At 41.8% G+C, this 23,385-nt stretch overlaps 1 protein-coding gene across 1 annotated transcript in view; it reads right to left on the reverse strand.

The window, feature by feature from the left end:
• Window positions 1–247: 247 nt before the first annotated feature.
• Window positions 248–23,385, reverse strand: part of foxo3b (forkhead box O3b) — a 41,192-nt gene continuing 18,054 nt past the window's right edge. The window contains exons 3-4 of the mRNA XM_080883864.1: window positions 3,272–4,736; window positions 248–2,015 (exon numbers count right to left, since the gene is read on the reverse strand). Coding sequence (XP_080739990.1) covers window positions 3,291–4,736 — 1,446 coding nt within the window. The 3' untranslated portion in view covers window positions 248–2,015; window positions 3,272–3,290. The remainder of the gene's footprint in view (window positions 2,016–3,271; window positions 4,737–23,385) is intronic.

The raw sequence follows: 23,385 nt of genomic DNA on the forward strand, positions 1-23,385 counted from the left end.
TACATGAGCATATAAGGACATACAGCGAGTAAATATGCATTTCACACGGTTCATAATGCATAAATACATACATGCATACAGTCGGCTGTTCTGTATGCACCGCGAGGAGCTACAAACCCTCGTGAGATTAATTCAGTTGAAATAAAACTCCATCAATAAACACGTACACACGTTAACATGTATTTAGGAGATACAGGAAGTCACCTGCAGGAGCACCAGGCGTGTCCACGAGGGGATCTGTGTGTGTGTGTGTGTGTGTGTCAAGAGTCAAACAAGAGGAGAAAAAAGCTATGACAACAAAACCAAAAAACAACAGACTGTGTGAAGTAATAATCCTGACATTTATCGTCCTTCTAATTCTTCATCCTGGTGGCCAAAAGTTCACAGGTTACAAGTTCAGAAACACAAAGAAAATATGTTTCCCCCCCCAAGAAACGTTAAAATACTACTCGACTGTGGCTTGACGTTTCTTAAATGGAAAGCCTTCCTTCCTCACCCCCTGAGTGATTCTGTATATGCATAACAAGCCCCACAATCTCACGACAAGAAACCAGCAGAGCTTAACATGGATCCCTGCTATTTTTTGCTTTTTTTTTTTTTTCCCCGTGTGTGTGTGTGTGTGTGTGTGTATTTTAAGTGTGTGCATAAATGTGTGTGCTGTCATTTGGCTGCCAGCATATCCTACTGTTTATTTCAAGTAATTTGGCAATATACAGAGATAGCTTATTGTTTTAATCAAGAAACAAATGGCTTCTAGAGGAATGAGCCTATAAAAGAAAAAAAAAAGACAACAACCTTCTCCCTTTGCTCAAACTTATCATGCTACAAGTGGCCGCAGCTCTAGGCTTCTGTGGGTTTTGGGTAAAAACAGGAAAAAAAAAAGAACAGAAAATATGCACAGCTTCCTCGCAGGACAGGATTCAACACTGTTTATATAGCACCTGTTGTGGTGTGGAAATGTTCACAACCCTAGGACATAGGTTTTTGTTTTGGCTACATCGAATGCTGTGATAAATGACCTCAACAGAACTCACCAGAAGTTAGGAAAGCAATGAGAAGACATACAAGATCTTTTCCCTCTTGAATTTTTACCTGCCCTGCACTATTCTGTACCAGAAGTTTTCTTCCTCTAGTCTTTTGATATATACAAGGATAAAACAAAAGCTGTAGCAATCATCTAATCATAATATAACCCTCAGTATGCTGCTGTTATTTCAAAGTCATGCATCATATAATATAGAAAACAGCAAGTGCATTGTGTTAAATTGAGGAATTTAAACTTCTGGGGTTTTGGAGATTTCGCAATCTGGGGCAACGTTTCAGTTTGTCTACACATGGACTGAATAAGTGGCCACTCAGTGAGTACGACACTCCCATTTCCACCTTTTCATTTCACCAGTACAATGACTCTTTCTCTACAGACATTTTTGATTAAGAAACAAATATGATAAAACAGGAACTCAAAAAACAACAACAACAACAACAACATATGACATTTAAAATTACTTAGAACAGTGGGAATTTCTTTTTCAGTATTACACGTCTCAGGAAACCACTGGATCTGATTTACACCACAACATGTCTTGTTTTTTTTTTCTCTTTACACTTCAGTGGGAAAAACTGCACCATGCTCTCCTTCGATTCTTTGCTTGCCATTTAGTCCTCAATTTCCACCTGAAGACCCCTTTTTGATAAGCAGTGTCTCTTTGATATCAGCAGACTGGGCGTCAAAGGAAAATTGCATAATTCTAAGATTTGTGAGTTTCTTGTGATTGTTAGATGTAGCTTTCGTTTTTGCTGTTGTCGTTTCACAAGAAGCTTTGAGGGCTCATGCGCAGCATCTCTCGAGTCTGCAGGATCGTTCATGGTTCACCAGTGTGGGAGCGAAGGTAAAGCTCTCAAGAGGAAGTCTTCTTCTGTAAACACAGGGTTGGTTATTTTACATTGTGCTGATGGCAGGTTTGGCAAAAAGGATGTTGTGTGTCTGATCTTCTCTTGCACCACACAGGTCAGACCTGGAATGAAAAAGATATGATTATCTTTTTGTGTTCGTAAGAATGAAAATCTTTTCCCTTCTCAAGGTTTTAAGTCACATTTTTGAATAAGTAGATTGGCAAATGTCACTGGCTCATATTAACAACAAATTTCTGTTCACTGCTGGTTATTTGCAGCTGCAAGTTAGGTGCTTAAAGCTACCACTTCTGCATATGTTTCATAATACATGCATTTGAATATGAATTATTGAATATATGAATTATTCCTGATCAAGTCCTCATCACATACTTCCTAGAAACCCAAGAAACCAGTGGTTGACTGACATTTCTTCAGCAGTGTGCACATGACATCATGACATCACTGGAGAATCCTCAATTGAAGTTTATGGGAAAATTACTTCTTCTCACTCTAATTAAGACCTCAGTAAACGTTTTGCTGGTGAATTTATGGTCTCAGTCATATTTAATTAAGCATGATGTTCATTTCATAAATGGTAACAATAAATTGAAACAAATGAAGGGAATGTATCTGGGCAAGTCTTCCTTGTGGTAGACAAGTTGCTACTGTTTGATTATGCAGCTTTACTGGGTTCTTGATCATATTCAACCCTCACTCACGACTACAGGATTAAAAAAAAATTGATGATAATGGCCAAAATTCCCAATTCAAAGCTGCGAAACAATATCTTCAATGTCACAACATCATGGCAGCTATTTTCATCTTTTACAGACCAAATACTTATTTCACTCATGACAAGTAGATCAATTTATAACTTTTATGGGTGATATTCTTTCTCTGTCAATCAATTGAAACAACCTTTAAAATAGACACTGCTTATTTCTTTATAAGTGAGCAAACTTACAAATTCAACAGGGTGTCAAATAATTATTTCCCCAAAATGTATATGCAGTCCACATCCTTATTAAAAACATGTAACATGTAAGGAAAAAAACTGCTGGAGAAGTTTTTTTATTGTGTCAATGTGATTTAGGAAGAACAATTAAGGTCGAAGTGGTTCAATAAAGAAAAAACCCCAGTAATTTTGTTCTGTGAAGTCCTTTCTTGACTCCTGTTATTATCACATCATCTTAGTGCTTTTGTCTAAGGCTGTCTCTATTCATGACACAAATAACTCTACAACCCTACTGTGAGCATGACGTGTACTAGACCAAATTTTACAGAGTTTTTTTCAGGAAAAAAACAAACAAACTAATTAGCTCATACATCAAATTCCCCATTAGATACTTCAAAACAAGCAACACTTCAATTTACATACCTGCTCTGCTCCCACCCTCTCAGCCGGGTACCCAGCTCTGAGAGGTCTGCTTGGTGTTTGTGAAGTTGCTGACTCCATTCATGTTGGCAAGAGAGTCAAAGTTAAAATCCAGGCCATCTGCATCCATAAGATCGTTCCTGATGATGGAGTCCATGTCGCATTCCAGGCTGCCATTGAATATGTCCAGGTCCAGATCTGTGGGGAAACGATCCTGATAGTTCCCTCCATTGCTGCTAACTGTCCCACTCAGGAAGATTGAGGTGTCAATCTGCATGGAGGAAGACCCATTTCCTCCCAGGGGTGAGAGCAGGAGCTGCTGTTTGGCATTAGCCAGAGTGTTAGCCTCATTCACTAGGTTCAAGCCTCCATTTATAGACCTCAGAGAGCTGTGATTGTGGTTGTTACTTCGCAGCATCTCTTGTTGGTTGCTTTGAAGTCCTCCAGTTGTCCCAAAAGTCATGACAGGATCATTGCGGAGCATGAGGCCACGGCGGGAGTTCTGGGAAACGAGGGCAGCTGCACTGGCCTGTGACATCAATGGATCTGACTGGGTCATCATTACATCACTATGGTTGTGACTGTCAGAGTTGAGCAAGTCTTGCAGTGTCTGGGTGCCAAAGCGGGTCGTGCTGATGCTGGAGAAGGACGTTTGCTTGTTCTCCTGGATGGTCTGCATGGGGGACGAACGCAGAGAGGAGCCCGCCGTGTGGGGGCCGAAGATGGAGTTACTGTAGCTAGCACTTCCATTAGAAGAAGAATTGGATGATGGAGAGGAAGTGGAGGAAGGTGAGGCTATCCCATTGGGTTTGGACCCAAAACTGAAACCTGAGGAACCATTTGGTGCAGTCTGGCTGGAAGTGGTTGGCACCATGCTGATGTTCTCCAGGAACTCATCCATTATGTCATCTGTGAGTCCATCATTCAGATTCATTGTACCCGCCAGGTCTGCCAAACGGGGCAGCTCAGTCGGCACAGCCTTCCCATTCGTCTTGGCGTTCCCAGGAGACAGTGTTCTGCCAGGACTGGAGTAGAGCATAGGCGAGAGAGGCGGCTCGTCATCAGGCACCTCGTCTAGCTCGGGGTTGGCCAGAATAGGTGAGAGGCGGCCACTCACTGTGCTGGCATTGGAGTTTGTGCGAGAGCGGAAGTCTGTCCAAGCATCCAGCTCCTCGCTGCTGCGTGAGGTCGGGCTTCCAGGCCACTTAGAGAGACCTGAAGGACTGTCCGCACCACCTTCACTAGCTGCAGCAGCTGCAGCCTGCAGGGCTGCCTTCTTCTTGGCAGCACGGCCGCGGGCGGACTTGGTGTACTTGTTGCTGTTGTCCATGGAGACTGCCCGGCGCCGTGGAGCCTTACCACCCTTTCCTCCTTCTGGATTGATCATCCACCAAGAACTCTTTCCTGTTCCCTCATTTTGGACGCGGATGAAACGACTGTGGAGGGATAAGTTGTGTCGGATGGAATTCTGTAACACAAAACAGAGAAGAAGACTCAGCTGAGTGCTGTGTGGAAAATACTTTTTGCGACAATTACTCAAACTATGCCTGTCACCAGTATGGATTTGTATCCATTCTTCTTTTTGCCAGTGCAATATTCAATGAAAACCTCTCATTAAGTTCAACAACACTGATCCATAAACCACCCACGAACGCTCATTCTGCAGTCACGTAAACAGTTCTTCTCAGTGACTAGACGTACAAACAGCAAAAGCCTATTGTTTCAATTGTTGATCCACTAAATATAGACAGGCTCACATTAACATTGTGCACCACTTAGCACTGATGTCTGCATTGTTCCCGCTGTAGCTTTTGTGTTGTGGGCATAAAAGAGAAAAGAGAGAGACAGTGTTCTAAAAATCAAGCCTCCTCAATAATGAATGACACATACAAAGAGCCTCTATATGTCAGATCATGTGTGTTTGCGTGTGACTGTTTGTCTTGGCTGGTGTGTATTGATCAGCTCTGAGCTCTTTTCTTGTGAGAGGCCAAAAGGCCCACTGTGGGGCAACTTTTTCACATGACAGTCCCTGCCAGTGATCAAGAGTTTCATTCACGACACAGAGACGTACGCGCGCATTAAAGGCCCAAATGACTACATAACAACCCTGTTGAAATGCTTGTTGTCTTGGTGCTGACTATGTTAGCATTAATAGTTAGCAGGCGTACATTTGTTCGTGCTTCACATTGTGCAGAGACTTTCACCACACTAGCAATCATTGTCGAGCTACTTTCACACGTGCACTGCAGCCCAGAGGTTTTCTAGACATTACCCAGAAACGCAAATGTCAAACTCAGTTGCATCTAACATTAAACACTCTTTACCCTACCAGCTTAACAGTACAAAGTCTGTGTCGTGTACAACCCATCCTTTTTTATAAATAGAGCCAGTAATATGCAGAAGGACCCATGCCATCATGGGTCCTTCTGCACATCTTTTTTCATGCATCTCCCATCACCGTAATGTTGTCATGTGCCACATAGGACAAAAGGCAACTTCACTGCTTGTGTAGATCTGATCCTCCTGGAGTTCATGTGTAACTTCAGCCTGTTATCTGTCCATAACCTTGAAAATTGTGCATGGTAAAAGTGGTGTACTTATTAAACTTCATGTTAGAAGTGTAGAAGTGTCAGAATGATTATGTTAGCCAAACTAAGAACAGGTGATACTGAGGTGACTATCTGATATTTCTAGTAGTTTCAGAACACAAAAGACTGAGAGAGTCAGATTGGCTTCTTTTGGATGCAATGGCTTGGGTTATAGTTAAACCACAAGATAAGAGTCAAAGGCCAGTAACAGATAACACAGCTTGATAAAACTGGGATACTATTTAAACAAGAGGTCTTGCAAGTTTTATTCATGTGTGTCATTATGAGTTTCCATTTGCACAATAGCAAAGATTCACATGCCTTTTTTACTTTAGAGAAGTCTGTTCACTTCAGTACTCTTTTCAATAATTAAATAATGCAGCTTAAACTGAGGATTGCATTGTGTAAAAGCAGTAATTTAAGACTTGAAACTCAAACTTGATCCCTAAATTACAAACATGTTCTTATCCATCTGGACATCCACCCCCCCTTTCCGGCCATCGCACACATGCTCCCACACAACACACACACCGCCATCTGGTTACATAACAGGACATCATTTCATGGATCTTTTTATGACAGGATAACAATGTGTACACACAGCCATAGTCTCAAATTTCAACTCACAGTAACACCATTAGGAGTCTTAAAAAAAACATGCATTTTAATGAAAAATAATTCTGTTCTGGATCACTAACTTATATGTTTATAACCTTGCCTCTAGCATTAATTACACTTTCCCCGTCTTCTCAATTTATTGCAGGCTTTGCTGAATTAATTATTTTGCCTCAGTCTCCTTCTTTTTCCACATCCCCTCCTTCTTCCGCAGTTTCTGTTGTTTCACAAACACATAGCTCTTATGGGCCCTGTGGGACTCTGGGGCTATGCTATATCCTCCCATATAAACAACCCAACCGCCATCCACAACATGCACGCAATTTTCCCCTCTCCTTTTACCTCTTATGTATATTTTTACTCATAAAGACGGAACAGACTTCTGGGTTCAAATCAGCGAGAACCAACATCTTCTTGTTTTTGTGGGAATCACAATATTGTTTTCCACGAAGCAGCACCGTCTTTACCAGGCAACAGTTTACAGGCAATTTGGTCAGGACTGTTATTCTGGTCAAAGGCAGTTCAGTCAGAGAGGAGAGAGAATGGGTTTAAGTTACATTTCTGAATGCTGCGTTGGCAGAGAAAGATCTCTGGGGCCAAACTGAACCCATGACCCTGTGTGAGTGTATGCATATTTGAGCGTGTACTATGGGTGCGGTTGTGATAGTTATATGAAAACGCTCTTAAATGGTTTGCAACTGTTATGCAAAAACTTGTTTCTGTTGGAGCATATGCTTCTTCCGACCCTTGCTATGCATTGCATAGAATCATGAATGATGGTGCGAACATATTTCTCAATTGTGCACCGTGTATTCTGCAGTGAGGTAAGAGGGGAATAAATACTAGAGAGACCAGTGTTTATCCTCTGCCGGCATCTCTCGAGGCATGACGTATTGCTGCTTTATTACAGAACACATACGTACATAAATGTTTCCATCTGCCAAGAAGTTATAAATAATGGCAGGGGATCGGCTTTGTAAAGGAAAAATAAAAACTTTGGCGGGATGAATAATAGGAGAATTTCTTAAAAAACAGAGTTTCTTTATCCAGCTGGTGTAAACATTCACCTGCCAGCGCCCGATACTTCATCAGTCCTTCTCCCTCGAAAGCCACTTGTTTAATGCATCTCTTTTTTTGTGCCATTGCTCGTTTCCTTCAAATGTCAAGTGTGATATTTCATAACTTTGTGTGACGGGCAAGTGATAAAAGCAAGCAGGGCATCTGCAACCACAGCATGGACGAGAAAATTTGGATCCATGTGAAAGGGAGGATAAGAACATGATGATTACAAGATGAAAGAATGAATAATGTGCATGCTGTCAGTACAATGTGTGATAAACTAGTAGAAGCAAGCCCTCCCACATACTCTTCCTCACAAACTGCACTGATCACCACTTTTATTCTGGAGATTTCAAGGATTTCCTAGACACAGTTTTCCGTGTTTTTTTTTTTTTTTAAATTTGCCTTGAGCACCACAATCCGAACTGTGCATAGATGCAGCACTGCCTGCGGTTTAGTACATGGAAAGTATGTTGTTTTATGATTTTGGTGGCCTGACCTTTTAACCGTTTAAAACATTTTTTACTTTGCATTTCTTGCAGACATTTAGCCTGTCGTGCAAACCACAACATCTCATTTCTGTCTCCTGTGATTCTTCTACTGCATTTAATGACACACCCAGCATATCGTTGAAATTTCCATGAGTTCATTAAACTCAATATAAAACATAAGAAAAACTCTTAAGACACATATGGTGAGCCCAATCCAAAGTCCTGGAGCTTAAATTTAAAACCCACCTCCTCCTGCCCATCTTAAGCTTAAATTTCCCGTTATTACTGACATGCACTCACTGGCCACTTCTTTAAGTACATCAGTTCAACTGATTGTTAGTGCAAATATCGAATTAGCCAATCATATGCTGGGATTTTCCCACACAATCATGTCTAGGGTTTACAGAAAATGGCCTGAAAAAGAGAAAATGCAAAAAATGTCTTGTTCCTGTCAGGTGTGACGTGGGATTGACATCATGGATGTGCAGCCTACATATCTGAAATGACTGTGTGACGCTATCATGTAAATATGGACCAAAATCTCTGAGGAATGTTTCCAGCACCTTGTTGAATCTATGTCAAAAGACTTAATGTAGCCTGAGAGTAGATTTCAAAAACGTGATAATATCATTACAGCTCTTTCTTGGAACTATTCTCTTACTTTGAGGCGACTTCCTTTTATTGATTTATTTTTAAATGTGCCTGATGGTTACCACCCCCAAACTATTAAAGTTGTTTCATTTGCTGAAAATTTGCATGTTAAGAATTTATGTGTGAACATGGTAAACTCACAGTGTGAGCTGAGTACTGTATACATACTGCTGTAGCTCCTTTGGGGTATTCCCGAAGCCCATTAATAAAAACAGCTCGCTGAGACAGCAGCTCTGAATCATAGCTCCTACTATGCAGCCACGGCAGCTAAATAACGCACATACACACCTACAAACAGCAACAAAAATGAAACTGCTGATACTATCCAGGTAACTTTTGGGACTTTTTTCTTTTTAAATTCTTTCTTTCTTCAGACCTCCTCTTATTTCTCTCTCAGGTGAGCTTTAATTTCTGAGACTTGAAGTTTAACAGGAGGGCCCTGTTACAAAGGCAGACAAATTGATTTTTTTTTTAACTCAACCTTGCTTTTCATTTCTTGAAAAGAAAAAAAATACTTCTTCAAAGATGTAGTTTGACAGTTTAGCATTGTTGAGAGTTACTTTAGCATCCGTATTACTCTCATACCTGTTGGTTAAATAGGACGTGACAGCCAGAGTATGATTATCTTTACACGGCACAAAGAGTGGAACGTTGGCAGCGACAACAAAAACTTGAATTATAATTGTGATTCAGTTGTGCTTGCAGATTTTGTTAGCCTCACAAAGAGCCATCCTAGCAATTTAAACACTCCTGAGCTAAACAAACCTCCAAGTTAGCCATAGCTTTATATTTAGACAGGCATAAGTGTGGCTCGAGAAGCTTTAATCATTTAATTTTTGCCAATGAAACTGATAACAGACACAGATTGCACCAACATCTGATTTGATATTTAAAATAAAGTGCTCTTTCTAATGATGTTTTCTCTGACTCACCTCTGCTCACCTAGATAATGCAGGTTCAGCTATCAACTGTTTGGCAGACCGGTTATCCAGGTTTAAAAGCCAACTAACTCAGAGTAGCCAGATAAAGTTGAATTTGCTTGGTGAGACAGGCCCCAGCCGGGTGTGTGTGTGTGTGTGTGTGTGTGTGTGTGTGTGTGTGTGTGTGTGTGTGTGTGTGTGTGTGTGTGTGTGTGTGTGTGTGTGTGTGTGTGTGTGTGTGCACCAGCTGCAGCTAAAACTTAGGAACACATAGGCCTTTTTGTCTGTCAGCAACATGTGGGAACAATTAATCACTGTCAGCAACCACGCTAGGAATCTCCCTCCCTGCTTTCGCTCAATCCTCATATTTTTGAAGGTGTGTCAGTGAATGCATAGAGTATTTTTGCATTTATGCAAAACTGATTTGCCGGAGGTGCAGGTGTGTTATAGGCACAATGAAGTTTTTAAACAAACAAGGGGATTGTAAGTGCACTCGGGAAATTTAGACTGATGTATAGGCAAAATGTCGTGTTTAAAATGCAAAGAAAGAAACGACCGAAAAGTCATTTAAAAGCAGATTTCTCTGATTGGTTCAAACGATCCTGGGAGCGCTTTGTAATTGGTTCTTGCAGTAGCAGTGGTGATTGGTGGAGTGAATGTGCTTTATGTAGCCAGGCAGTACAGAAAAGGGAGGGTCTACGTGGTGTTGCAAGTGTATTTCATCACCCAGCTACAGTACATATTTAAACTCCAATGTATGAACTGGGTCAGTTTCACTTTGCCTTGTACTCTGTGTTCGTTTGAGAGAAGTGTGGACACAAGAGAGTGTTCATGTGAAGGTGAAAAAGGTGTGAGGGGGCAAGGAGGGCGCAGCTTTTCATGTGTGCAGGAAAGAGTTGTGTCATGAGGTTATAATGTCATGGAGTCATTAGAGAGCACTGAGTCAAAGGTGCTTTGAGGTTGCACTTTTCACCCCATACATCTTACAACTCCACCCCTTTTGTCCTGCTTCCACCTCCCTGATTGGACAAACTGCGTGACCTGAGCCTCACACCTATGGTGTACTTAACCATCAACTGGTACACTGTGCATGTTTTCGAGAGCCCTAGACAAATACAACTTTATCAGCCATTATGTAAACCAGCACTGATCTGACACCAGTGTCAACAGAGACTGCTGCAGGGTCAAGTGTACAACTATCACAAATTTAGCTACTATTTAAGATCAAGGAGTGATATATGGACAAGCTTATAATACGTCTTGGCTTCCCCTGAAGTTTGGCGTCTTTACAGAGTGCAAATAAGATTACATTTGTGCAAACAGGTGGTAGACAGCTTGCTGGCAAATGTACAACAGATATGACCATAAAATGTTTCTGAGGCAAACGCAAGGGACAAAGAGGTCTTAGATATGATAACTCTGAACGTCATAGTTTTTATGATTCCTCTGTTCTCTTACAATTCTGCTATGCTTATGATTTACACTAACCTTTCTATAACGATCCTATTCATTCTTACTGCATGAATTTACTGGGTTTCTATTATTTAAAATTGCAGCTTGTTAGCAAGCTGTATTTGCAGAGTGGTGCATTTACTGGCACTTTACTTTGTTGTGCAAAATTTGCAGTAAAAGTGGATGCCAGTGCAGACTTTAAGAAGTCACTTACTCAAAAGTGCTTTGCAGCAAGTCTGAGTCGAACCTCATGGCTGCTGGACTCCACCAGGGCTATCCTTTAACACCTATCCTGTTCACAACTTTTATGGAAAAACTTTCTAAGCCTAGCCAAGCAGTGGAGGCTTTCCACTTTGGTGGCCTTGGGATCACATCTCTGCTTTTTTGCAGATGATGTGGTTCTTTTGGGTTCATCAAGCAGTGATCGCCAGCTCGCACCGGGGTGGTTCGCAGGTGACTGTGGTGGGAATGAGAATTAGTACCTCCAGGTTTGAGGCTACGGTTCATTAGTGACAGGAGAGTGGAGGGGGAGGACGGACAGACTGTTGTGGCATCAGAAGTTGATCTGCATTCCTACTCTCAACTACAGCCATTAGCTTTGTATCGCAACCAAAAAAAACCCCCAAAAGAAATCTCAGATACAAGCAGCATCTTGAGGGCATTCTAGCAAGACTCCTTCTGAATGGTAGGAGTTTTGAGCATGAGTAGACTGTAGGGCAGATCCAGGACACGTGGTGAGACTGCATAACTTGGCTGGACAGTGTTCCCTTGGAAGAACTGGAAGAGGTGCACGGGGAAAGCCAGAAAAAGGGCAAAAAATGGATGGATGGATGGATGGATGGATGGAATTTGGCTTTTGAGGAGTGCAAGATAATGTAATGTAGAACTCACTACTATCCATCCTTCTGGTTCTGGGTCATGTGATGTTATGTAACAACTTGGACGAATTGAGGAGAGTCATGTGTAAAAAAAAAAAAAAGTCATTTGTGCAAACATATATATAAAACACACATTCTCGCATGAACAGCTAATCTGAGTGTGTAAGATGTGGCAGAGAGCACTGAAAGCGTAGCCAGGTAACGTCAGACAGAGGTGAAGACGACACGCAGGTCTTTGACACGTAGATGGCGGATTATAAATAAACTGCCCTGCTGGTCTGTGCTAACACTCCCCGAGAGGGGACGATTATTTATACTGTGACCCTTCACAAACACACACACGCTCACATAAACACACACACATACACTCGGCCCAGGTTCCAGCTGCCCTGAGCTCTGGACCTCAGACAGAACATTCCATTCTCTTCAATCATATGTGCGTTTCCTGGCCAGAGGCTGGGTGTCTCTCCGAGTTTGTGTGTGTGTTTAAGTTTCCTTTATGTGTGTGTGTGCTGAAGAGGGATCTGGTGCTTACTGGTAGGATCCTCAATGTGCTTCTAGTTCCTTTGTACAGTTTGTTAATTCGGTTAACTAAGGCACACACAAACAAAACTTAAGTGTCATTTAAGGTAAAAAATTTAATTTTGACAAAAAAACTTACATCTTTAAAACAACTTTAAAACCTGATTCACATATCACAATGTAAACGGGAGCAACAAAAATGCACAAATGCTGTTTTCCACAATTGTGACCCGATTAAAGATAGATAAGAAGCTACTGACATCACAAATGCCTTACTAATGTAATATTAACCTCTCTCTCTTTCTCACCGCTTCCGATTCGTCTCCTTCGCTCTCTTTTCTGTCTTTTTTTAACTGAATAATGTGTAAGGCCCCATGCTCAAAGAGCTCCTTGTTTACTCTGACATTTCCTCCAATCACTTTGCCTGAGTCGGGGGGAGTTGGCTCACCCATCCCACTTCAAACGACCAATCAGTGTAGATCATGCAAACGTAATGGTTAGTCATGTTACCTTGCCTAGGCTTCACTGGGTCAGTGTGTTTTTATCAGTACTGGGGCACACAAACGAGCGCGTACACACAAACACAGAGCAACTGGTGGGGTCAGGGATACATCCCGGAAGAAGCAATAAAAAAATCTTATTTCTGACATCAGCACACAAAGAAACATGAGTTTGCGAGACATATGTAGCTGTACATTAACCAACATGTTGTTCATTATAGCTCAGAACAGCGTGTGTAGTCTTTGCTCTGGGACAACACAGGACATCCCTGCTGGGTTTTATCAACCCGAGTTCCAGGACACGGCGTCCTAAAGCTACAGAGCAAGTGCGCCTGCCAAGAACATATACGCACACACACGCGCATGCAAATACACACCCACGCACATCACACACACACACACACACAACTAAGACAAAGATGACGTCTTCAGACACAGAAGGAGAAACAGGCTTGCAAGAGAGAGTCTGAGTGCAAAGCTGTGTGCATCCAAAATCAGGAACAAATCTCTCGTATCTGTGCTGTTTTGTTTCGTAAGAATTCAAGCTGTGCTACTGCTAAAAGCTGCGCATGCAAGTGAACTTGCACATGGATCAGTCAACCCATACAGATAACTTTCTATTCCAATATTAATCGAGCCTAGCTGTTAAATCCCTGTTATATTAATGCCAACTTGAGCTCTTTTAAGCTCCTTCAGTCTAAACATAAAAATGTACCAGGCACTTAATGAAGCAAGGACCAGACATCTGCCAGTGTTTTGTAAAGAGAACCAGAGTTAAAAAAAAGAAAAGAAAAAAAAAGCTTTTAATATATTTGACGATAAGCTGCTGTTAGATTCAAAATACATTTGCTTTGTGGAGTTGTTTGGGTTTTTCTCTGGCCGTTCTACCCTGGCTTTGGGATGATGCTGTGGTGACTCTCGGCCTGCCCTTTTTAAGAACTTGAACGATTTCATCAACAGACATCTAAAAATAGCGAAAGACCAGAGGGCGAGCCTGCCAGCGATGATAATCGTGGCGAGTGAGCGCTGATGACAGAAGAGCCATTAGAGGAAAACACATTGACGTGTGATGGCGCAAGGTATACCCGAGTACAAAGAGAGAATAGTAAAAAAGACAAGAAAGGCTAACCACCAAATGATCCCACTAGCATGCATTACAGAGTATTCCTGTGTGAACAGGTGATTAATGAGTCTGTGTGTGTGTGAGGGAGAGATAGAAAGTCATTGAGAGAGACTCGAGGAGACAGAGCTAGATAAAGTGTGAAGGAAAAGAGGACAGCCTCAGTATTAAGAGTAGCAGGGTGCCCACATGATTAATTACATCTCTGTGTGATACGAGCAGAGCTGAAGTGCAGAGGGACAAGAGGTGGTGGGGGAGGGAAGGACCAAATCGTATAAAATGATCAGGAAGGGGAATGTTGCCATTCCTGTGGGAAAATATGGTGCAGGTGACAAGGAATCCATTGGGGTATGAGCCTGGCATCTACACCTCGCCACTCAAGACACATTTCAAGGACAATGTAGGAAGACAGTGTGATTTATTTATCGTTCATTTTCAGCACAAGCAACAGCAGGTGAAGGAGTTTACGTTGATGTCTTTCATTAAGTTTCTCAGTGAATGAAACGGAACAAACCACACAGCAGTATTATTTACCAATTTCTTTAGTTTAACTTGATTCTGTTTATCAGTAGTGAGTTTATTCTGCCTTACATACTAACATGCAGGCTCATAGGTGCAACTCTGTGGCAGCCCCAAAAAATGGGGGGAAAATTATTTTAATAGTTGAAAGAAAACCAAGAAAAGAAGAACAGGTCAGGTCAGTGGAAAGAAAAGAGGAGGGACAGTAGTAGGAAGGGAGGGCGAGGAGACATACATGACGTTTTAACGTGCACCGCTTAGGTGAGGGGTCGACTGAGGTTTGCCGCCTCCTTTAACACCCCTCTTCCCTGTGTGCATAGCGGTATTTTCACTGAGGACTTGTCTGAGCTCTGTACAGAACAAAATGTTTTTAGGTAAACTGAGGACACAGAGTGGCTTATGAATTACTCTGAGGGTCTGTGAAAGATTTATGAAAGAACTGCGCACCCTGATTTTTCTCAGCAAAAAAAATACAAAGAAGAACTGAAGTACAGAGAAGATTCCCCCACTCTTGACACTGTGGATTTTTCTTAGTAACTAAAAATAATTTCTAATATTGTCATTTATTATTTCTGCTCTACAAATGTTTTCCTCGTGACTTCTGTTTTTTCTTTTCACAGAGCACCACTCTGTACTACCAAAATAATACATTACTAGTGTCACCAGATGTGTTTTTTTTAAAAAGAAGAAAAATCTGAGAAAATCCTTTTATCATGTGTTTGTTTGTTTTTTCTAATAAATGAATTTTCTTTTGTGTATTTCTTATAGTTCCGTGTTTTTCCCCATTTAATCAGTGTTTATTAGAAATTGATATCTATAGTATGATTTTACGCAACTGTAAGTTGAAAATGCCATTTAATAGCACATGCCCATGGTACAGTACTGTTTGGTCTGTGTTGTTTGGTGGTTGCTCGGCAACACGACGACGTCACAACACAACATGGATAATTCCAGTTTTGTTAGCTGTCACGAAATCAAGATGTTATTATGCTTTTATAAAGTGTTGTTGATGCGTAGATGCTACAAATTGTTTATTTTTAGCCCGTTTGTGGGTGGTTGCTAGGTAACATGATGATTTCATAATATCTGCTATAGATAAGAACCTTCACGGTGCACAAAGGTGTACCCTTGTGCCAATTTTGGCTGCTGAACTCCTGATTGTGTAACAGGAGTTGGTAAACAAACAGGGATTTTTGTACATTATAGCCTAGCTTGGAACAAGGCAGGAAACTAGCAATAGCTATGAACTCTCACGCAATGTACTGGCACTATTTTAAATGCCATAATTCCTACCAAGTAGAAATTATTATTATTATGACCATCATTATTATAAACATCATGTCGGATTGTGGACACAGAGTAGGTTTTTCTTCACTTCTCTGTGTCACAAGACAAAAAGGATTGTAGCAATATGAGGCCTGTGACTGTGAACTTGTTAGTACAGTTGTAGTGCTGCCTATGTTAATAAGAGTTGTAAGAGAACTTAAGTCAAGACCTTCAACTTATGTAACACAAACATTTGCGCAAGTCCTGCCAAACTGTCTCACTGTATCTCCTTAGCTGTAATAAATGTATTAAACTTTTCTTTGCCTATTCAAGAGTTCACTTTTCACTGATCTTGCAACAACAATCCAAAACAGACCTTTGCCAGCAAATGTCTAGCTACTTTAGCTGCAATGTGTGTGTGTGTGTGTGCATGCAACTCTGAGGTGTGTCGTTTCTTTGGCCGAATATTTCCACAGCACAGGCTGCCTGATGCCTCAGGCTGTAACCCGGTCATGCCTGCGTTTCTATCACTTGCCGTGTGCACTGTAATAACCTCTGAACCTATCAATTCACTCCGCTGAAGGTGAGCTATGATCTCGTTTGACAGATCACGGCGATAACAGTGTTGCACATGATCATGTAACAAAATACTAGTCCACAAATCGAGTTTGACCTCAGTTGTTTGAAACTTGTGACTTGCTGTTCCTTGTTTGTATGTGAGTATTTGCGTTGTGATTGGTGCCTTGGTTGCTGTAGGGGAATTCACATCTGGTCCAGATTATCTTGTGCTGAGTTGAGGCCCTGCTGGTGTTCATGGGGCTCTTCACTCTAATGGTGCTAAAAACAGATACAGTACACACAGCAGACCGCAGGGCACTGATTTCTACCATATGCTGTACCATGACAAACATTTAGAGGATAATTGTGGTTTATTGTAACCCGGTCTTTATTTTTGCAGTTCTGCTTGCTCTAATAATAACATGATGTTGAAATTTGATTTCTGAGAAACGGGAGTGTGTGACACTCATAAAAGGATATCTAGCTCAGCAAGAAAAACAAGCAATCAGTCAGTCTGATGGGTATCAACCCCAGAGGTCAGTCGAACTTATTCTGAAAGGGACCCAAAGGTAAATTATGAATTGCCGATTGTAAACACTGAGCTCAGTTTACAGATACCAAGTTAATTCCTTGCAGTTTAACCTCAAAATAGAGTGGTTTAGATAATCCCGCAAAACTCAGTGTGTAACTTGCAGGTGTGCGTTTCTCCACCGTCATGCAATATTTCACACTAACACATAGAAATGAGTGCCAAAGCTACAAGAATAAGAGGTTATTAAAGCCAAACCTAAGCCTTTGTGATGACAAAGCATGCTGCAAACTCATTTGTGTTTATTTTTTTATGACTTGTACCAGTTTGGCCAGTGATACTGCCAAAAATGAAAATTAGATTTTTTTTTTAAATCTAATAGGTCGGTTTAACCTCACCTGATCTAACCAACACCTCTGCAACAGAAAGTGTTTCTATTTGACTTCATGAGCATTTGAGTGCATGTCCTTGTGTGTGTGTGTGTGTGTGTGTGTACTTGAGTGTGTGCCTTCTTCTCTGCTGATGTCAGCACTTTCAGGCCTGTCAGCTCTCTTCCTCCCACACACCAGCTGAGCAGCAGGAGAAAGGGAGCGAGGTGGCGGTGAAGGTCTTTGACATGCATATGCTCACATTGTGGATTTCATGTTTGTTTCAGTGCAAGTGGAGATCCTAAGTAGTGTTAATGACCAACTTTTTTTAAATTTTTAAATATGCAATTAGTAGTGTTGCAGAGGGACACAGTTAAGAGGGCTTCCCTCTCCATATGCTCTTTAAAGTGCTTTTAAAAGTGAAGAATATCAGTGAACAATTGTCCACCGATATTACGGTGCAGGAAAGATTCCCGTCAGTCATGTTACAGTTTTGGTTGCCTCTGCAAGACAGACAAATCACGCACACACTCTGTTAAAGCACACACCAACCGCACTGACTCAGACCTATGCGTTTTGCCCCAGCAACAATGAGCTACTTTTTCAGCCCCTCTGGGCTCAAGCCCTCTGAGGAATCACATGACTTCCTGTTTCAAGACAAAAGGAAGGCGAGCTGCAGCTGCCTCAACTCTGACCTGGATTTACAGTTTCTACAAATACATATTTTCATTTCTGTCGTTTCTAACTGAAAACGTACAAAGTCTGTGATGAAATACCCCCAAAATCATGACTACTGAATTCAAAGGTAAAAAAAATAAACAAAATAACAACAACACAAAAATCCACAACTGGCATCAACTGTCTCTCACTTCGCACTTTGTGTCCTTGTGTAAAACCACAGTTTCCCCCCTTAATGTACTCCTTTCTCTTCTATTCCGCTTTCATCACTTCCTGTGACAGAGATGCTGAAAAACCTGGTTTCTAGAGCAAAGCAGTTGTTCTATGACCACATAACACACTGCACCGGTCTCCGTAAGTGCACGGGTTTGCGTGACCGATAGAATTATGGCTGATTAAACATCACTGTTTGTGTGGATCACTGCAGTGGAGCTTGTGTGTGTGTGTGTGTGTGTATTTGAGCATGAGCAAACATGAGCTCAGAAGTTTTACGCAGGTCTGTTTGTGTAAGTGATGCAAGCGTCAGTTAAGCTTATTAATTATGAAAAGTAGCTCATGATAGCGTAAACGTGCACGTCCTCTTCACCGATGCACACTTGCACACACGTTTGTTTCTTATGCACATTATGTGCTGTTAGGTTTGCACATGACCCTACGGATCATATTGTGCAAGCCTTTTTTGCGTTTTGCACAGCTTATTTGTGGATTGACAATTTCATAGCGCTAAATCAAGAATGACATGTGAAATTCCTGATCTACCCGAAACAGTGAGTGGTGAAAAATGAAACACTCTGTACGTGTGTGCCTTTTTTTTTCTTTTTTTTAAAACTTTGACATAGGACATGAACTTAAAACCATAGCCACAGACGGGTGTAGTGAGTGTCATTCTCAGAAGCACAGTCTCTTCTGTGATTCTTATCTCCACCTCTGTTTCACATCTGCCTACAAGAAAAGCTCAGTTTTAGTTGTTTACGGGGCTCCTAATTACTGAAAAAATAAATAAATAAATCTTGCACAAGGCTGTCTGTTTTTCTTCTGTTAGACCTGTCTGGATTTTATTAAGACTTTCTGGTATGGAAGAGCTATGCTGTGCTTTTATGCAATATTAAAAAACACACAAAAGGAAGTGACAGGGAGTCTGGGGGAATGAGAGCAGACATGCTGAAAAGGTTATGAGCCAGACGGTGGTGAATTTTAAATTATGCATTTTTGTCCAAACGGACCAGTCACTCCAGTTTTTTTTAACACCTCATAGAAAGCACAGTGAAAAACAAGTCTTCACTATAAGGAAGACACTTCTGTCATGAAACAAGCAATAAGGCAAATTAAACTCCTTATTTAAGCTTCTCCTTTTTCGCTTTAGTGCCATGGTGACTGTAGTGGAATTTCATTAGCAGAGTTGAAGCAGACTGTATTGTTATCAGGTCTCAGTACTTATTTTGAGCCTAAGAGCAGCGTGAACTTAAATACCCTCTTTCTATATCTTACTATTTGAGGTACAAGTATGGGCGCATGGGTTATGTCGTCTGTCCTAGCTCTCTCACACGCTCATAGCTTTGTTTCCTGCTTCATGCATGGCAGTGCTCATTAGTCACAAGGTTTTCTGTGTCATATACACACATTCTATCTATCTATCTATCTATCTATCTATCTATCTATCTATCTATCTATCTATCTATCTATCTATCTATCTATCTATCTATCTATCTATCTATCTATCTATCTATCTATCTAATCAGTGTCCCTTCACATAACCCTCCCTTGATCCACATGCAGCACTTTGTATTAATGTTACTTCACTATTAATAGACCACTGATAATTGCACTGCTACCACTTCTGTCTTTTGCGAGTGTTTTTCATGCAGGGGTGAGCAGCAAAAGAAAAACTTGCACTTTTCAGTCGTTGCTATGTCTAAGATCGGTTGTGAAAATGTGTGCAGCTTGCAGCCGTGACCTCAAGTGATTCTCACAGAAGCCGGTCTCATCTAAGCTGCTGATCCCATTTCCCATGGCATTAGTGACTCAGTGCACTTCTCCTGACCTCACCTGTTGTAAAAAAAAAACAAAAAACAAGAGACTACCTAGTGTGTCTAAGTGCCTAAAGTTTCTTACAGACTAAGCGGTTTGGCAGAGGATAAAAAAAAACGATGGAGGGAGGAATAGATGAGCAGAACAGTGTAGCCTAATCTCTTTAATCTACTGTACAGGCTCATGAATGAGTCTCTATCTTTTCCCTCAAACCCTCCTCCCGCTTTCATTTTCTTCGTTCTCATTATTTGTCCATCTTCTCCCTAACAGCTCCCCTTTTGTAATAATTTTTCCTCCCGTTTTGTTCCTTGTCCTCTCTCTCTTTAATGCTCTCTCGTTGCCAGTTTCTGTATTTTCCTGTCATCTCCCGCTTCTTTCTTCGCCTCTCTGAAAGGTCTTTTCTAAGTCAACTCTCACAACAAAAGCTGTATGGTGGCACTAGTTGGCTGTAGGCCAAAACTCTGCTCTTTGCCTCTTTCTCCATGTCTGTGTTGGTGAGCGGCCATCACTCAATCTGCTCTTCATACTCCCCCCTCTCCCAGCTCTCTCCTCCATCCACACCTCTCTTTTTGTTTTTCCTCCCACACGTTCGTCTCTCTGAGGAGGCAGAGTGGGTAGTAATTTCGGGATTTCAAATGTTCTCTTACACACCAACACACATGCACACTGCAAGGTGACTATGGAGCTGTAGGGCTCAGTGCTTCTGAAAGGGGTGTGTCTGGTAATCCTTTAGAGCTTGTGTGCGAAGGCCTTGTAAACCAGAGGGAAAAAAAGGAACAAGAAAGGAAGAGTGGAGAGAAAAAAAAGTGAGAGAGAAAGAAAGAGCTGACAGGCTTTTGAGCAGAGCAGGCCTCTTTCTATAAGGGGTTCAACACCACAACCTCCACATGATTAAAAAAAAAAAAAGCACACGCACATATGGTTTAACAAACCACACTGACCTGAGAGTGTGTGACTCCTTCAAGGAGGACTCTAAATAACAGCACCTTAGAGCTGATTGACAGCGCTTTCACCCAAATGCAAACATGCACACAGTAATGAAAGGTTTGCTTAGGTTTGCTTACAAATGCTAGTCATGCAACAGGTCCACGGAGCTTCAGACAGCAACCGTGGAAGGGAGGAAGAAGTAAGAGACTAGAAGACTTGTAAAGTAGGGCAAAAAAAACCCCAACAACCCCTAACCAAGAAAAAAAGAAGTAAACAAGTGACGGGGGGAAAAAGTGGTTTTAGGTGTCTGCTGTGCAACGCCAAACCAAAATCCTTCGTGTGAGTTTTACCCATCTGAACCTACATGCTGACCTTGCAGCAGTAGCTGTGTTGTGGCACATGCAGTCAGCAGGCACCGGCAAGTGACAGAAATAAGCAGGGGAAAAAGGAAGTGGTGGCGTTGCACGAGTCAGTCGATCTGTCAATCGCTTGCCTGGTCACGAGACTGAGGAGGAAGCGAAGAGCTGAACTGGCTAGCGCCGTATCTCTCCATTGTATAATGTGTATGCATCTTTCTCATGCGTTAGTGCATATTTGCCTTTAGACATGTTTATGTTTCAAGGCGTGGTTGCGCGCAGTACATTGCAGGCTCTGTGGATGCACGTTTTTTTCTATCTGGACGCTGCCATACGCTGTCTACTTGGTGAGCAGTGGAGAGGTTAAAAATTTGAGGAGAGGTTAAGCATTTAAATGAGAAAATTTACATAATTTTCAAATCTGTCTGCACAGTGTAAACCTAGAGCGAAGACACAGTAAATCTCCCTGCCAGAACCTACTACTATTTATACTCTGATTAGTAAAAGAATATTTTCCACAAATCACGATTTATCAGTTTTTTCTAGGATTAAACAAACATGATACCAAACTGACTGCACTAAAAATGCTCTAGCTCTTGTTCATATTGAATGGACACACGCAAACCGTATCAGCCTTCTTAACTAGCTTTCTGCAATTATGAATTTTTAACAATGTAACAACTGCATAAGACATGAGACTGGAGTGTATTCACTGAAGGTCACAAAGATGTTACTGTATGCATTTCTAGTTGCATTTGTGTGTGACCAGTCTGCATTACCAGACACTGAGTAAGCCTGTCTTATATGTGTATTTGTGTGTGTGTGTGTGTGTGTGTGTGTGTGTGTGTGTGTGTGTGTGTGTGTGTGTGTGTGTGTGTGTGTGTGCATTTGCATCTTTTGTTGTTTTTTTTAGCTTAGTTTACACAGCGTGCCCTGGAGTAAAAAGCCCGCCGCCGTCTGGTGCGCTATTTCTCACTAAGTGGGTCAGTTGCTGGGTAAGTTGGGGGTAAAGTTCAGGTTAAAGTCAGCCTATGTATCTGTGCGTGTGCATGAAGTCGGGGCAGGGATGAGCCTCCGAGGTTGGGGCAGGGTGAGGAGATACGAAAGAAGAAAAAAATGAGAGCACCAAGATTTAAAAGAGGAAATAAGAGACGTCCAGACAGACAAGAATGTGCTTTACTTCGTGTGGGCAGGGCTGCATCTAAAATGCAAAGATATGGGGGAGTAATAATAAAAGAAAACGCAGACTTGTGTGAAAGGGTGAGATATGCAGATCGGGAGAGACAGACAGACATTGGAGGGGGTGGGCAGGGGCTGCAGAGAACACAAACTGCTGCAGGGTGCTTTTAATGTGAAGTAGGAGGGAGTAGTAAAGTGAAGTGTACAAGACTTTATTTTGTCTGCTTTTCACAGTCTGCTTGTCTGGGTTAGTCTACTATGGGCAACGCCTAGGGAGCACCACTTATGAGGGGGGGGGTGCTTGACTGTGTGTGTGTGGGAGCACTTAGGGGTAGAGTAAACACTGTAGAAGAATTTGGGTTAGCGTGAATTATTCACTGGTTCAGCTGAGTACAGAAGTGCCAGGCAGACTTCTCCTTGGGCGGCGCGCTCAACTTTAAAAGCTGTTATCGGATGTGAGGGGTAGCTGCTGGAAGATTGCTGCACAAATGAATGGGTTCACTTTGTGCACAGTGTCACAACCCAGACGATTAGATAACCAAACAATCCTGTTTCTAAGTCATTTGTGGTCTGCGAACTCAGGATGTCCTGTGATCAGCCTCCGTGTGAAGAAGCAGTTGGGCAAAGCACGCACTTTGAAATAGTGTACCACCAATTCACAGCTGCAATCTCCCTTCTTTCATCATATTTATTTGTGACACTCTTCGCTCTCCTCCATCTCTTCCAACATTCAAACGGAGAGAGAAGAAACACACTGTGGAGCTATATTTGCCAGCAGGTGCCTGTTTGTGTGTCTGTGTGTATTTGACTGCCTAACATGCTAACACACACTATTGCACTCTCAGATGCAACAGGGCACCCCATGTTAATTCTCCCCCCAACCCCCACTCTCCCGCCTACGCTCTCCTATGCT

The sequence above is a fragment of the Rhamphochromis sp. 'chilingali' genome, assembly GCF_963969265.1.
Source record: "Rhamphochromis sp. 'chilingali' genome assembly, chromosome: 5".
NCBI lineage: Eukaryota > Metazoa > Chordata > Actinopteri > Cichliformes > Cichlidae > Rhamphochromis > Rhamphochromis sp. 'chilingali'.